The 16,338-nt window shown below is 48.3% G+C and overlaps 1 protein-coding gene across 3 annotated transcripts in view; it reads right to left on the reverse strand.

Annotated features, from left to right (window-relative positions):
* Positions 1-16,338, reverse strand: part of Disc1 (DISC1 scaffold protein) — a 213,547-nt gene that overhangs the window by 47,516 nt on the left and 149,693 nt on the right. For 2 of the 3 annotated variants that reach the window (XM_052728611.1, XM_052728609.1), the window contains exon 10: positions 6,210-6,270. In XM_052728611.1, the coding sequence (XP_052584571.1) occupies positions 6,210-6,270 (61 nt within the window). Of the gene's footprint in view, positions 1-3,294; positions 5,723-6,209; positions 6,271-16,338 lie in introns of those variants that run through there. The other variant, XM_052728610.1, reaches the window with a different exon arrangement.

Below are 16,338 nucleotides of genomic sequence, written 5' to 3' on the forward strand. Positions count from 1 at the left end.
GAGTTCAGGCCAGTGCGCTTATACATCATCAAGCATTTCACTGGCTGAGCCATCACCCCATTTCTCAAAGTAGATTTTTTCATTCCATCATTTTTGTGGTGTTAGATCGCTACTGATGAATAATAGCTCTCATTTATTCAGTCATTATTGTATATGAGAAGCATCCTTTATCTTCTTCTGTAATTGTCTCGTTTTTATGATAGAAAAAGGAGGCTTGAAGAGATTTATTGTCTAGTGAACAGCCACTGCTCAGAAGTGATCACATTCAAATCTAGACAATCTTATTCCTGAACCCATATACCCTCTACCCTGCTCTCCACAGCAAACAGGATAGATGGTCCATAAGGCTCCCTTGTCCTTCCCTGAATGACACCTCTAGCCTGACCCCGGATTTGAGGGTACACACTGCAGTCACCATTTCAAGGATGGAAGCAGACACAGTCTAGTCATGCTTGAAGGTTTTCTGACCTGTGTTAAAGATGAGGCCTCAAGAGAAATGAGACCCTCGGGATAATTCCTGTGCCTGGTGCTTTTTTAGTTAACAGTACTGAGAAGATCGTGTAGACTCTATCTGTCACCTGATACAGGTGTTTCATTTGGGCCTAGGGACTAGAGGCTTCTGAGTCACTCTAACAGGAGAGCTGAGCATCTAGTGGCCAGAGCTCAGAGTTCTCTTTCCGAATTGTCCTGAAGGTTCTGCAGGCAGAGCCAGCTCCACCTTAAGGGAACACTTGAGGGCAAGAGTTGTTTCCCTGGGAAAGGAAGTTCACTGCTATATTCTATAGAGACAGCAAAGACCTTCAGCAAAAGACAAAGTCATGCAGGCATGCAAAGCCAGGTTGTTGCTCTGTTTTGGGTCTCACTGTGTAGCCTTGGCTGGCCTGGAATTTACTATGTAGACCAGGCTGCTCTTGAACTCACAGAGATCCACCTGCCTCTGCTTCCTGAGTGCTGGGATTAAAGGATTGTGCCACCAACTCTCTGCTCTAGATTTGAAAGTTTACTAGAAATTATATAATTTAAAGGCAGGCAGGGTGTAATCCTGTAATCCTAGCACTTGGGAAGCTGAGGCAGGAGAGTCACGACTCAGAGGCAAGCAGGTCATGAGAAGGTAAGACATGGACAGACAGGACAGGTCATGTCTCAGGGGAGCATGATCTGAGATAAGGGAGAGGTGGACCGGTGACAGGCCAGTCAGAGGAGGCGAAATCACCCAGGGCCATGTGACAGAGGTCAACAGTACCTCGCAGGAAAGATGAACTTAGAAACCAAGAGCGCTGCCTCTTTCTGCCTCTGTACCCTAGGCCCCGCACCTGTTCAACAGAGTCAGAGCTGAACAAAGAGTTCTGGCTAGAGGTGAAGGTAGATACGGAACAGGAAAGAAAACTGAACCTCCCTCTATCTGAGGCTGTTGAGGCATCCACACACCTGCATGCCTCTCCTTTGCGTGGGGTGACAGGCTCCTGGGGCAGCCAGCTTTGTATTTCTCAACTGCTAGGCTTATACTCATTTCCATCCACAGTACTAGGGACAAACTCAATGTGGGTTGAAATGGATTCTTTCAGGTGCCAAGGACCTGGCATGGCTTGGCATAAAGAACCCATCTGAGGGACCTCAGAGGACTTCACACCACTATGCCCAACTCCTGTTAGGAGGTAGATAGTGGGATCAGCCAGAACAGCTGGAACCTGCTGGCAGCTGCATGCTGGGATGAATCACACACATGAACTGGCTCCTTCATTCTCACCAGGAGGCACCAAGAAATGACCACCTGGAGTTCAAAATCCCAAGACCAACTCCTGTTCTTCCTTCCTTGATGTGAGGACAAAGCAGGCCAGGAATGGGAAGTTCCCTTGCCTAGAAAGTAAGCAACATTCTCTTCCACATGTCTCTCATTTTTTATCATGTGTCCACTAAGTCAAATCATTTGAACATGCCCTCCAGGATTTATTTCATATGTGGTATGCATGTACGGCCATATATACGTAATACTAATAGATATAAAATCTCAATCAGTAAAATGGAAGCATGAGACAGAAATTTTAGAGCCTTCTCCCTGCTCCTCTGGCCACAACTGTTTCAGTTACCTGCAGAGAGCAGGCAAGTGGCTTGTGGCAATGAGTGACAGATTCTGGGAGCTTTGTGGGATACAACCAGGCCTCTCTGAGTACCACGTGAGGCTCAGGACACTGTTGGTTGCAGGCCCATGGCTCCCATTTGGTTGACTTCCAGCACTGGGAGCTATCAGCCTGAAGGCAGAACGTTGGTGTGAACAGGCTGAGAATGTGTCCAAGAGCCCTGGTAGACACTCCATGGCTTTCTCTGGCCCTGATCACCTCTACTGAACCCTCCTGGGATTTGTAACCTGAGTAACCTACCTGGCTACCATTGCCTGTGAGGGTATTCGTGTAGAAATTTCCTGATAATTAGTAGGTAAACATTAGGTTTAAAAAAAAACAAAAACAACAACAACAACAAAAAACACAACCATATCTCCTTTAGAAAAAGTTATCAAGCTCTCAATTTCAAAATAAATTTCAGATAAGACACCTGAGTTCCCAAGTGTTCCCACCATGAGCCAGAGGCACGCACAGGGGTTTCTGAGCGCCCTCACAGCCAGAGAAGAAGCCAGTGTCATTTCTGCTTTGATTCTGAAAGTCTGACTCACCCTCAAGTAAACACTTGAGAGATGAAGCAGCGTGCAAGGGCATAGAATAAACCAGCAGCTGCTAACATGCGTTGATGGTTTGCAGTAAGGCTTCAGATCCAACCCCAGGAAAACAGCAGAGAGAGGCCGAGGCAGTCTAGAAAGGGGAAGAATGTTCCCCCAACCATGCACACAATGGACTCCAAAGGTGTACAGAAAGTCAGTGTACACATCCTGGGGTAGGGGCATGTAAGAATTGGCTCCTGTCAATCAGAGGGAGCAGCTTTTCATTGGACAATAAGGATTTCTCCTCCACGGTGGTTACAGACACAAGATATGAAATTGTTATAATAAATGCACTTCATCTACAAAAGAAAAAGAGGAGCCGGGCAGGGGTGGTGCACACCTTTAACCCCAGCACTCGGGAGGCAGAGGCAGGCGGATCTCTGTGAGCTTGAGGCCAGCCTGGGCTACAGAGTGAGTTCCAGGAAAGGCACCAAAACTACACAAAGAAACCCTGTCTCAAAAAAAAAAAAACAAAAAAGAAAGAGAGGGATAGAGGGAAGTAGAGATGGAAAGAGAGAGAGAGAGAGAGAGAGAGAGAGAGAGAGAGAGAGAGAGAGAGAGAGAGAGGCTTCTGTGTCAATCCTTGGGTATTACCCATCTTTTATTGAGAGTGGGGGGAGAGAGAGAGAAGTGGGGGGCATCTCTCACTGGCCTGGAACTCATCAGTTAGTCCAAGATGGCTGGCCAGGGATTCACCCGTCTCTACCTCCCTAGTGCTAAAATTCCAAGTGCACATCACCATAGTTGGTTTGTTTAGTCCACCTAGAGTCTAGGGATCAAACACAAGTCCTCATGGTTTCAAAACAAGTACTTTTCCAACTGAGCTGCCTCTCTGGCCCCAAAGTAAAACCCCGAGCCAGGAAGAGCTGTGGTGAACACCTTTAATCTCAGCCCTTGGGAGCCTCAAGCAAGAGGATCCTGAGTTCAAGGCAAATCCAGGCTACAGAAAGAGACCGTCTCAACAAACGGCAGGCAAAAGTCAGGATTTTTAAAAATACTTCCTTTGACTCCGTCGGAAAGCTAACAGAGAATATGTGATAATTGAGAAGATGGGAATTAAAGCAGAACACAGCCCTGAGGGGAAAGGCGCTAAATCAACACATGCCACGTTACTGTCACCTCTGAAGCGGCCTGAAGGGAACGGTAAGTGGGCAAGGCTTCTTACGGAGGCTTGGCTTTGTTCTTCAACAGTCCACTGTGAGTCACAGAGACGTGACGCCAAGGCAAATGGGTTTGGACCTTATACTTTCCTGGGATGTGTTGAATTTTAATCTTAACAACTAAGAGTATAGTTTCCAGGGCTGGAGAGACGGCTCAGTGGTTAAGAGCACTGGATGTTCTTCCAGAGGACCCGGGTTCAATTCCCAGCACCCATATGGCAGCTCCCAACCAACCTTAACTCCAGTCCCAGGGAATACAATGCCCTCTTCTGGCCTCTGTGGACATTGTGCACATGTGATGCACAGACATACATGCAAGCAAAACACCCATACACATAAAATAAAAATAAACAAATGAGTAATAAAGTTTCAATAAGTTTCATGCTGCTGACCCATTGATGCTTAAACTAAATGTAACTGTAGGTTCTGCACATGGCAATCAGCATGCTGGCCCTTAATGAGATGCAGGCTCCTTCTCAGGAGCTCAGCCTGCCGAGGTCAGAGTTCCCAGAGCAAACTGTGGCTGTGACTCTGGATATCAAGAAGGCATCAGGAGGTGGCAGGAAGATGCCACTGAAAGGGACTTCTTTGCCGAGTCCTAGATGAGCATGGACCAGATCCCATGGGGAATGGGCTGGTGGCCCCACCCTGGAGGCAGGAGGCAGCTGCCACAGCAGGGGTGGTCATATGGTCATTCGGTGAGAAAGATGTTTCTGCTGGCAAGGCGAAAGTAGATCTGTGGGTTCCCTGGGAGGCTGACTTGATGGGACTCAAGACCAAGCATGTGCAGGAGAGGGAAGCCAGCTTGAAGTCTGACCCCACACCAGGAAGCAGGGCTGGTGGCCACACATAGAAGGATGAACCCTGGGTGCAGCTGGACGCACTTGCTCCTAAGAGTACCCAGGTCAGCGCGGTACAAGGAGCCGACGTGGACGCCTCCCGTCGAATGATGTCCACCTACCCACAAAGACGGAGACCTTCCTCCCGCCTGTGGCAAGACACTGCAAATGGGCTGGTGAGGTAGGTAAAGGTGCTTGGCAACAAGCCCAGGTACCTGAGTTCCCTTGTTATCTGGAACCTCTATAGTATAAGAAGAGAACTGACTCTGGCAAGTTATCATGTGTACCACAGCACCTGCACGCCAACCCTTAGACAGGGAGAAGACAGCTAATTCGTCCTGAGGGCTGCTAGGTCAGAGGTGCAGAGCAATGGTTGGGGAGGTGTCTGTCTGTCAGTGCTCATGCTCTAGGGTGATAGTGTGCTGTCCAAGAGCATAATATGACTGTAAGTCACATGTTCATGCGGTTTGCATGCCTGAAAAAGAGGGTAGCCCGGAATAAGGTGGAGAGAGGCGGGTCGGGATGCCCCTCCCAGCACATGGCAAGCCAGGAAAGTCCGCCTCAGATCCAAGCCTGAGCTACCTGGGTACATGCCTAACAGCTACTCTCTGCTGACCAGCTCCGCCACAGCTTTCTCCAGGTCTAGGGGTGGCAAGGTCAGGTGGTGGGTGGAAGGACTTGGATTGCAACCTGAGGCTAAGCCCACACCCTCGGGATGAATGCCTGGCCCTTCACCCCGAAGGGAGAAGCCTCTGCACTGTCCCAGCAGACAAAGGTTTAAGGCAAATCTATTCCAAAGCCACTTAACAATTTCCAAAATAGTAGCAAGATGTTTTCATAAAACCAAACTGGCTGCCGCGGAGGAAAACGCAGACTACATTGTCGAACTTGTTCCCTTAATTAGGACCAGATCCCGCTGGCTGGGGTTTATTTCCAGAAGTAGACATCCCCGAAAACCAGAAACAGCTTGACGTGCTGCTGCGTCGCTAATGCTTCTCCAATCTGAATTCCTAATTGGGTTTAAAAAGAAAAAGAAAAAAAAAAAAAAAAAAAGCAACCAGGAATTTTCACGCTGGTTTTGATTCGGGATTCAAAACAGAACCTACAATGTACATTCCTACATTGTTCTGTGCATAAACCGGTTCACAGTCCTTAAGACCCCTTCAGAGCTTACACAGAAAGGAAAAGCAAACCGCAGCATGAATTCTCAACTCAGTATCCCAGAGAGGCTTTTCTCATTCCGAGATGTGAAAACTGCCCTGCATTCTCGCCAAGATGCGTTTAAACATTCTAATCTATTTGCTTTGTCAAGGGGGAGCCCAGGCTAGGAGACATTGGAACAGCACCTGCTCCTTCCCCTGGGGACACAGAGGGCGTTTTCCTGCTTTTCTTTGTTAACTTACTGTAGAGATTGACTGGCCCTGTCTCTTGCCTTACTGAACTCCCATAAAGCAAACAGCTCGACCCCGGAGTCTGTAGGGCCGAGCACCTCCTTACCTGCGCAGCCGACCCTCCAGTACTTCCATGTACTTCACGGTGTTCGCCTTCACACTTGCTTCTGCAAGACAAAACCCAGTGTGAGTGCCACTGTAGCCCAAAACGGAGGGAAAACCACAGCCGCTCATTGAAAAGCTGAACACAAAGGATCGTGGTCAAGGCTCTAATAATAACAGCATGTTGTGTTTGGAAAGCCCTCAAGTCCGTCCAAACGGCTGCCTGGAGCCATGCGCTGGAAGTATGCAGAGGCTCCAATTGTCTGTGCAGTTAGAATCAGACACAGGCAATGTCACGGGGCCACCCTGACATAGTACTTTTACAGGTAGTTCACTGTCAGCCCATCACTGTGTGTGACAACACCTTCCTTCCAAAATACAGTCTCTATTAATGAAAACTGGTATGCACTCATGTTTATAATAAGCATTAGTTTGGGCTGTCAAACTAACATTTCGTTAACTAAATTAGATACTAAATGCTATATTCTCCATTATCGTTTAGATGTGAAATGTCCTCCAGAGGACACCGTGTTGGATGTTTCGCCACCAGCTATCAGAAGTGGGTCACTGGGGGCCAGCTCTGAAGGTGGCATCTGCTTCTGGTTCCACCCTGAGCTTTCTTCTTCCTGATCCACCAAGGTATGAGGATCTGCCACCTCATGCTCACATTGCTAGTGAATGTCCGTAAACGGAAATATGTTGCCAAGGGTGGGCCTTGAAGCCACTATCTGCCTTTGCTTCAGCCTAACCAAGATGACTATGGACACAGCCATCTCACCTTTCCTGCCTGTCCCACTATTTTGTGATTATTTTGTCTGTGCTCTAACAAATGAAGCTTGCCTGGAGATCAGAGTGAGGAGCTAGCCACTAGAGGCCAGGCAGTGGTGGCACACACCTTTAATCCCAGCACTTGGGATCTCATGCCTTTGATCCCAGCACTTGGGAGGAGGAAACAGGAAGTGATGAGGCTGGACCGAGAGAGGAGCTCATCCCTTTCAGTCTGAGGATTCCTAGAGGTAAGAAGTCTTTCTGGTGGCTGGCTGCTCTGCTTCTCTGATTTCTCAGCTTTCACCCTGATAACTGGCTCTGGGTTTTTACTATTAAGACCAATTAGAATTCACACTACACTCCACCATGATGACTGTAGACACAGCCACCCTACTGGCCATGCCTGGACCACCATGATGGAATTTTCTCTCTGAAACCATAAGTCACAATAAACTTGTCTGAAAGATGACTCTGGGTGAAGTAAGAATGAGTATGATAAAATATACTGTAAGAAATTCTCAGAAGGATTAATAAAACAATTATATAAAAACATGAAAAACTCCCTCCTCCCTGAAGTTACTTCTGCCAGCAGAAAATAACTAATCTACTCCTCTAGGCTTCTGTAGCTGGTAACCTGATGACTCTCCCTGTAATGGTCAAACAGTTTCCTGTGCTTTCCAAGTTGCCTGGAGGCTGACATCTGGGCTGAACACTGTTGGTATAAGAGTTTCTGAACCCTGAGCAGTCACCACCACCCCACCAAACCAGGCAGTCTAAGAACACCGTGCAGCATATACACTGAGTCAATTCACAACCTTCAAGATAGGCCAGGATGTAAACATGGAGTTTAGACTTTCAACTTCCAAAACTACAGCCATCAACGCACTGACTGAGAACAGGGTCCATCCCTTTCTCACTTCCCTGCATCTCCATCCTGAGTCTACTAGATAGGTACCTCTGAGGAGCTGATGATCCCAAGAACAAGGGAGGGTGCTCAGGAGATGCCAGAGCAAACAATAATGGGATCTTGGGCTCCTTTTTTTTTTAAAAAAAAATTATTTAAATTGATTTTATGTGCACTAATGTAAAGGCATCAGATTCCCTGGAACTGGAGTTACAGACAGTTATAAGATGCCATGTGGGTGCTAGGAATTGAACCCGGGTCCTCTGGAAAAACAGCCAGTGCTCTTAACCGCTGAGCCATCTCTCCAGCCCTGACCTTGGGCTCTTGATAGGGGAGAGGCATGAAGTACTTCTCCACTTGCCAACTGAATCCAATACTCAGATTACGCTATTAGAATGGATTTCAAATAATTAGTTTAATGAATCCAAATTAAGTGGAAACTGATTGGTAACTGAATATGGTAAATTTGTATATGCCATGAACATTGGTTAGTGCTACAGGTGTTTACCTAGATCCCATTTCATGTAAGGCACTGTACTTAGTACTGTGTGTGTGTGTGTGTGTGTGTGTGTGTGTGTGTGTGTGTGTGTGTGCATGTATTGCCCAGGGGCAGACATCGGGTGTCTCCCTCAGTCACTCTCCATCTCACTCTTTGAGACAGGGTCTTTTATTGAGCCTGGAACTCACTGATCTGGCTGGCCAGGCAGGCAGCCAGCCTCAGGGATCATCCCTTCACTGGGAAGACAAGCACACATCACCACACCAGGCTTTTAAATGGGTGCTGGGGGATGAACTCAGGTCTTCATGCTTTCCCGGCAGGCACTTTGCCAACTGAGCCATCTCCACAGCTCCCCATACTCGGTGCTATTTAACTATAACAAGGCTCTAGCACCGAGGGACCCAGAGGGGCCAATGCAAACAGTGACTTTCGTGTAGCCAACAAGCTAAGAATAGTTGACTTTTTTTCTTTTTTTAATATAGGGTCTCACTATGTAGAAGCCTGGCTGTCCTGGAATTTGCTCTATGGACCAGGCTGGCCTCAAACTCATAGAAATCTTCCTGCCTCCACCTTCTTAGTGCTAGGATTAAAGACATGTGTCACAATGCCCAGCTGTTATAACATTTTCTAAAAACGCATTTGTTTTTATGTATATGTTTGCCTGCGTGTGTGTGTGTGTGTGTGTGTGTGTGTGTGTGTGTGTGTGTGTGTGTGTGTGTGTATGGTACCACATGCATGCTAGTACATTTTTAAAAGCTGAAAAAGCTTTCATGTGGATGCAGCCACCCCCTCCCCAAATAACACAAGTGACATTTGGCCTATTTTTGCAAAGGAAGCTATCAGATTTCAATGATCAACACTCAGGCACCAATTTAGCCAAAATTACCTTCCATTTAGTAAAAATTTTCAGAAGGAAGATGAGAAAACAAAGGGAAAACTGGAATCCTGACAAATTTCAAATATCTGAGGCTCTAGCCGCCCTCCAGGTTTGTTTGGAAAATTAAACCATGTATAAAAATGAGGTGTGAACCCAGCAACTCAAAAGCGCCAGGGACGCCAGAAGTTGAGGGAGATGATCTCACAGCCATTCTGTCTTGGCAAATGATATGGAACACAACTGTGCAGGGCCTTGAAAGCTGGGAGGATCCTTCCTACAAAGCTGTTCTGCACACATCTCATTTCACACTCAAAGGCAGGAAGTCAGCACCTTCATGAGCCATCTCCCCAGCCTCAATATTCTAATGTTCATATTCATCTCGGTTCACTCTTCCGAGCCAAGTGAGTCACGTCTGTGGTTGCACAGGGCTCCACTGCCCCTTCATACCTGTTCAGCCACAGATTCAATGCTGCAATGGTATATGACAGTTCTGGCTGGACAGGGCTCTTGAGAGAGAATCCCAAAGCTGGAAGCATTTCACCCTCCCAGGTTGCTAGATATTTCTTATAGAGTTCCAGAGCCAGAAGCCAATGAACACATCACCAAACAGAGTCACTGAGCATTGTAAGGGGTTGATCAGTTTGAGGCTGCTAATTAACCTCTCTTTTCCTCTAATGGGAAGATTTACAGAAAGAAAGGAAAACTAATGGATGTGGGTTCTGGAGAATGAAGATGTAGTAACAGAAAGGGCTTCTCTTTGGGGTTCCAGCTAACACAGCTGCCACACAAGATCTTGTGTTGGCACCATGGGCACAACATCACCCTGGGCTCAAGAAAGTCGGGCTATTCAGAACTAGTCAAAGTGCAGAGTCTAGATAACTCTGAGTGCTCAGCTGTAGTGCTCAACACCAAACTCTCACCATCACAGGCTCAGGGAACAACTCCACAGGAGAGAGGGGAGGAAGAATGTAAGATGGGCAGGAGAGCCGTGACATGCTGACTTCTGGATATGGCATGGCTGCTGCACACATCTGCTCCCAGCAGCTATTTTTACCCACCCAAGACATGGCTAAGATCAAGCCAGACAAAGTCCCAGTATGAACAGGGAAGGGGCCTCCAAGGCCCCACCATACTGGAGGAGCTCTTGTCAAGTGAAGGCTGTTGAGGGAGGAGGAAAAGGAGAGTCACTCTCCTTCGGGGATGCGGCCACTGGTAGATTGCTTATGCTCCAGCGGACATATTCATGTACATATGGGCGATGCTAACTGGACTCAGGGAGTTATTAATAAAATGAAACCAGGACAAAGAGGGGATTGGGGCACCAAAGGGAGCTGAAGAGAGGTAAGAGGTGGATGGCTAAGACCCATATACATTGCATAAATCTATGGAATGTTTGCAGGATAAAAAAAAATATATTGTTACAAAAGAAAAGAAAGCAAACCAATCGAGCTGGTGATAGGAGCTGTCATACAGTGACCATGAAGGCAAGAGTGAGCCTCAGAGAGAGCCGCTCCAGGCAGCAGTTCTGGGTTCCTTAGGGACGGAGGTGAGGCCTCAGGCTTAGTTAAGTGGAGATAGTTAAAAGAGATTGGGGGAGGGGGACTCAGCTGAGCAAGAGGTCTTAGAGGGTGTGTGAGTAAGTGTGGGTCATTGCACATACAGTAAGATTTACAGCCTTGAATAATACACAATGTCAGCTCATTTTACCTTCCTGGAAATTTCCGAGTCATTTTCCCTGAGCTTGCACTGTGATTATTTGGTGGAGCACGTGATCCCACACACAAGGATGATGGGTCACTAGAGAACATAGTCTGTCTGGCAGGACAGGCTCTATGTCCCCATCGTGGCTGCCACAGCCATACATGGAAGTGGGTGTAAGGCCAGATTCACTCTTGCAGGTTTCTCTGGGGCAGGTGAGTGAGACATTGTACATGACCTCACATCATAAGCGGCATTGAGACCAGCAGTATGAAAACAACCTTAGAGTGGAGCAGGGTAAATGTTACTCTGGCACCTTCTTGTCCAGGAAGGAAGAACAATCAACATCCACACCCCAGCTTTCAGTCCACCTTGTGGGACGGCGGAAGGCTGATGTGCCAGATGTCCCTGCGCCCAGTGTACACCTCACGACAATACTGACCATCTGATACTCATAGCTGAGAAGTGGCTGAGGTGGAAGAGGGAACAGCAGGACGGGAAGGAGCCTCTGGAGGTCAGGGAACTGCTGTGCACTTTGGCTGCACAGAGGATAAAGCCTGAGCCCCACCTGCCGTGCTTGTCGCCGGCTAATTGGGTATCACATGACGTGGTTGAGTCCCACTTTCCCAGATCCACCCAGCTTCCTGCATGCCATCTCCTGATGCCCTTCAAGCACACAGCCTGATGTCGACAGGAGTCAACGACAAAGCCAAAGCCAAATGCTCACAGGATGCAGAACAGGTCAGGAAATGCTAACGCTCTCAGCAATAAGCAGCCTCACTCCAGCCCCACACGCATCCTAGCCAAATGTTCTCTTGATGGAAAGACCGGCTGCCTGCCCTCCATCCCTGCTGACAGCAGCAGGTTCCTGGGTTTGCTTTTCTGCATCCTAGTACATTTGAATGGAGAAGTTGTGACCTGGAGATTAATTTACAGTATTTCAAAAGTTGCTTAGAATGCTGATTTATTTACCTTGCCTAGCAGCATATATCTGATAATATACACTTTCACTCTTTGATTCCTTTTCTTCTGTCAACCACAAATGCAGACATGCATGTGTGCACACACAGGCATGGCAGATGTGACCACACGCATGCATGCTCACGTGCTTACACATAAAGGTGCATGCTTCATGCACACATACATGCTTATACACTTGTAAGCATGCAAACATGCTCATATTCACATATGCATCCGGATATATGCTGGCATGTGTACACGTATGCTCATGTGCATGATGTGAGTGTCCAGCCATGTGCACACACAGATATAATTCTCTTCATTCCCTTTTAACAGACAGATCAAGGAATGCAATCTGCACCTTTCTTTTGAAATGGAAAACTATCTTAAAATATTTGCTGTGGAAAAGCAAATCCGCATTTGATCCTCTTAGGCTAAGGAAAGCAAGCCCACCCCGGGCGTTGGCGGGACACTTCCTGCGCATCATTATTTTGTTGAATTCTCACAGTGCTGCTCTAAATCCCTTTGAGGATAGGGATTTAAGGCCCAGGGGAGCTGTTTTGAGGAGAAAATGAAAAAAAAAAAATTCTACCCCAGCTTAGTGATAAACCAAAGCCCAGGCTTTACTATGCACAGGGCTGCTGCCCAGCTGCCAAGAAGCACAACAGTGGACTTCACTGGAAGAATTCTAACTTCACAGAGGGAAATCCTGCTGTTCTGCTAGCAGGATTGCCATATAGATATGCTGCTCGGTGCTCTGTCCGCACCCCTCCCCCCGGGGTGGGGGTTGTCGGTGGTGTCCAGCAATACTGGTAAGAAAACAGGACAGGATGCCTAGGCTAGGGGGATGGCTCCATTAATAATGTGCTTACTGTACAAGCTGAGACCTGAGTTTCATCCCCAGCATCCGCATTAAAACCCTAAGTGGTGGCACACACTTGTAACCCCAGCACTGGGGATACCGAGACAGGTGAATCCTGGTCCCTGCTGGTCAGCCAGCCTGGCTTAATCTATGAGCTCCAGGCCAAGGAGAAACTCTGTCTCAAAACATGAGGTGGGCAGCTCCTAAAGAAGGACACCTGAGATTATCGTCTGGCCTCTACATGTACACACACACACACACACACACACACACACACACACACACCCCTGTATGGACAAAGTGCAGCAACATGGGAAACCAGGCCCCATGTACTCCCACATCAGCTGTGGGAGGCACCTTCCAACCGTCTCTACAGGTAAGTAGCCCAACCCTGAGGCTTCTTACACCAGCAGGCCTCAGCAAGATGGAGCTTCTGAGCACTGCCAGCTGTTCTACTCTCAACAGCCTGTTCCAGCTGTGCCTACTACCTACCTACCAGACACAGTCTCCATGTAACAAGCTGCCCTTTCCCTGCAACACGGACCTCTTCCCTACGGGGCTGCTGATCTTCCTCACCCCACCTAGCCATGCGCCGCACCTCTGACACATGGCTGCTTGCCACATCCGCCCTGGGCCTGAGACCAGTGAGCTTTCTTCCTGGAGTTTGATCCAGCGTGGTGGAACCAACAAGGGAGAATGCTAGTCCCCCAGGCCAGCACTAGAGACTTTGAGTGTGGACTGATGGCAGCCATTAAGTGCTCAAGGACAGCGTGAGAATGAAGCTGACTCTCAGGGGCCAGCAGGGAAGGAGGGGGACGGGTCTGGATAACTCACAGGGCCAGGCCGTCATCTTCTGCTGTCCTCACCAGGCCTCCATTGTCACCTCCGGAGCCAACACAGGGCCATTTGGCCTGAGGCTCATGACTTGGTTCCCACATCCCCACTACCCAGGCATCCTCTTCAAATGCCTTCTGATTTTATCCACCTGTATCCTCACTGGTCCACTAGACCTTGCCTTCTGGCCCCGTGGCTCCTATGGAGCTTTCAAAAACTCCAAACCATCGAGGTTACTCAGAGCATGCTGTGTCTTCTAATGGGATCATGAATTCTCATGATCCTTAGCATAGTCCTTAGCATAGTCCTGGGACCCAAGGAGGTACAAGCATCCAGTTCTACATCCAATAATGGTGTGCTAAGTGCTACCAACACACTAGCACACCGTTCCCATGGATATCAAGCACTGGTACTAAGCAACAACCACAGCTAGGTACTGTGACCCCACTGGTACTGACACTATGTTCTCACAGGGGAATCATGAGAAAGGATGCAGTTCTCAAAGCACTGACAACCAGTCAAGGAAACAGATACCAGTGCAGACTCTGGCTACAAAGCCATCAGTAATGAGTGAATGGAGGACAGAGGAGCCCAGACTGACAGCCTGAGGTTGACAGTGGGGCTACACAGGGTCCCTGGAAAGCAAGACCCAGAACTGATACCGTAAGAGGGGTCCCAGCTGAGACTGTGTCTGTCCTTTGGTCTCTACAGCAGGCTGCATCCATGGCTCCCCAAGGATGCTGGAGACTCAAGTGAAATGATGCCATGTCTGCACATAGCAAATACACACCCTCCTGTCCACCTTAAACCACCTCTGCATCACTTCATCCCGAACAGTGTCCACGCCATGGGGACTGCTGTTTTACGTGTTGCGTAAGGAATAACAATAATGGGAAAGGCCCGAATATGCTCAACTGAAACACCATTTTTAAAAATGCTCGTTCACCTAAAGTTGTTTGAATCTGTGAATGCAGAAACTATGGATGTGGAGGGTCAACTATGCACACAAAACAGACAGAGGAGGAACACAGGGCCAAGTATGACAGGAGTCAGAGGGAGTTCAAAAATCCCACCATCAGACACTAAAACATCAAAACCAGCACACTGCAAGCCCCTGTGCCCCTGCTTGGAGTGGGTTACTGGAAGCTCTGACCACAGTCTGGCTGACAGTGCTGCCCTTGAATGGGAGTACTGCTGGTCTCTGAGAGTGAGTGAGCCTTCCCAGAGTTGGTTCTTCCAAGAACAGTGTGTTATAAACAGCAACCTGGCCCCTCAGTTCCTCTCTGATGTCCTTCTGGTCCCAAATGCAATCTCTTCCCCAGAGACTCTTGCCATTGGGAAGCCATGGGCCATGAAGTTCTCACCAATGGCTGGACCCATGGGCTGCTTAGTCTTGGACTTCCAGCCTCCAAAACCACGAATCAGTAGACCTCTTTTCTTCATCCACCTCAGACACTCGTCACAGCAACAGAAAGCGGCTCTCATGTTGGTTTACAGATCCTCATAGAAATCAGAATGAATCAGCTTTATGTGTAAGATGCACAGACCCTCCTCACCTCTGCCAGGCTGTGACAAAGACCAAAGGAATCAGCCAAAGCCAACCCACAGACACGTGATCCCCCCAGCCAAGGGGAAGGTGAGGTCAGAATGACAAGCACCTGGATTCTAAAAGAAAACTGTGCCCCTCCCAGCCACTGGATGTCATGTTTCCTGAGTCCCATGGACAGCAGGCTCACAGCATCTCACCCTACAATGCTCAGGGATGTGAATAAGAAAACCCCAACATGTCAGCTAAAACACCTGGGAGTTTAACATACATGCTATGGCAAAAAGCAAAGACTAGGGACTGGGACAATGACTCCATGAGTAAAGTGTCTGCCATGCAAGTATGAGAACCTGAGTTCAAATCCCAAGCAATAACAACTGCAATCCCAGCACTGGGGAGGCCGAGACAGGCAGATTCCTGGGGCTTAGTGGCCATCCAGCTTAGCCTAATTGGTGAGCTCCAGGTTCAGTGAGAGACCCTGTCTCAAAAAATAAAAGGAGGCTGGAGTGACGAGTGATTGAGGAAGACATCTCAGGTCAACCTCTGGCCAACACATACACACAGGTGCATATATATTCACAAAGAGCAAAGCCATAATCACACAGGTACACACACACACACACACACACACACACACACACACGCACGCACGCACGCATGCACGCACGCAGGCAAAGAGTAAACTGATAAATATTCCACAAACACCTTATAACGATCATACCCCAGGTGAGTCAAGCTCTGTGCGCCTCTCTGGTGGCCCTGTCTGAACCCGTTTCCCACCTGTGGCAGAGCCAGAGGAGCAGATCAGCTGGGAGGCAAGATGGAGGCTAGCATGCTCACTGCATCACACACATGCAGCCCGTGGTCCCCACTGCAAGAGCAGAGGGCAGCCGCAATATCAGGTCGAATCTCATTTTCAGCCCCTCAATTCAGAAATCACATTTGGGCTTCTGCTAAAATGGAAACTGAAAAACACACAACAGTCCTCAGCATCCCACTAGCTTACATCTGGGCTCCCTCCCTCCCTCCCTCCCTCTCCCCCCTCCCACCTTCCTTCTTTCCCTCTCCTGCCTACCCTCAGGAGCACGAGGTCCATGAGAATTTAAAAATAGCCTAACAGATTTCAAATGGAGTACACTAAATGGGTCCATTTTCCACGCCTTTCATTTTACATTATACACTGGT

The sequence above is a fragment of the Peromyscus californicus genome, unplaced genomic scaffold, assembly GCF_007827085.1.
Source record: "Peromyscus californicus insignis strain IS unplaced genomic scaffold, ASM782708v3 Scaffold_8__1_contigs__length_139910024, whole genome shotgun sequence".
In the NCBI taxonomy this organism is placed as follows: Eukaryota; Metazoa; Chordata; class Mammalia; order Rodentia; family Cricetidae; genus Peromyscus; species Peromyscus californicus.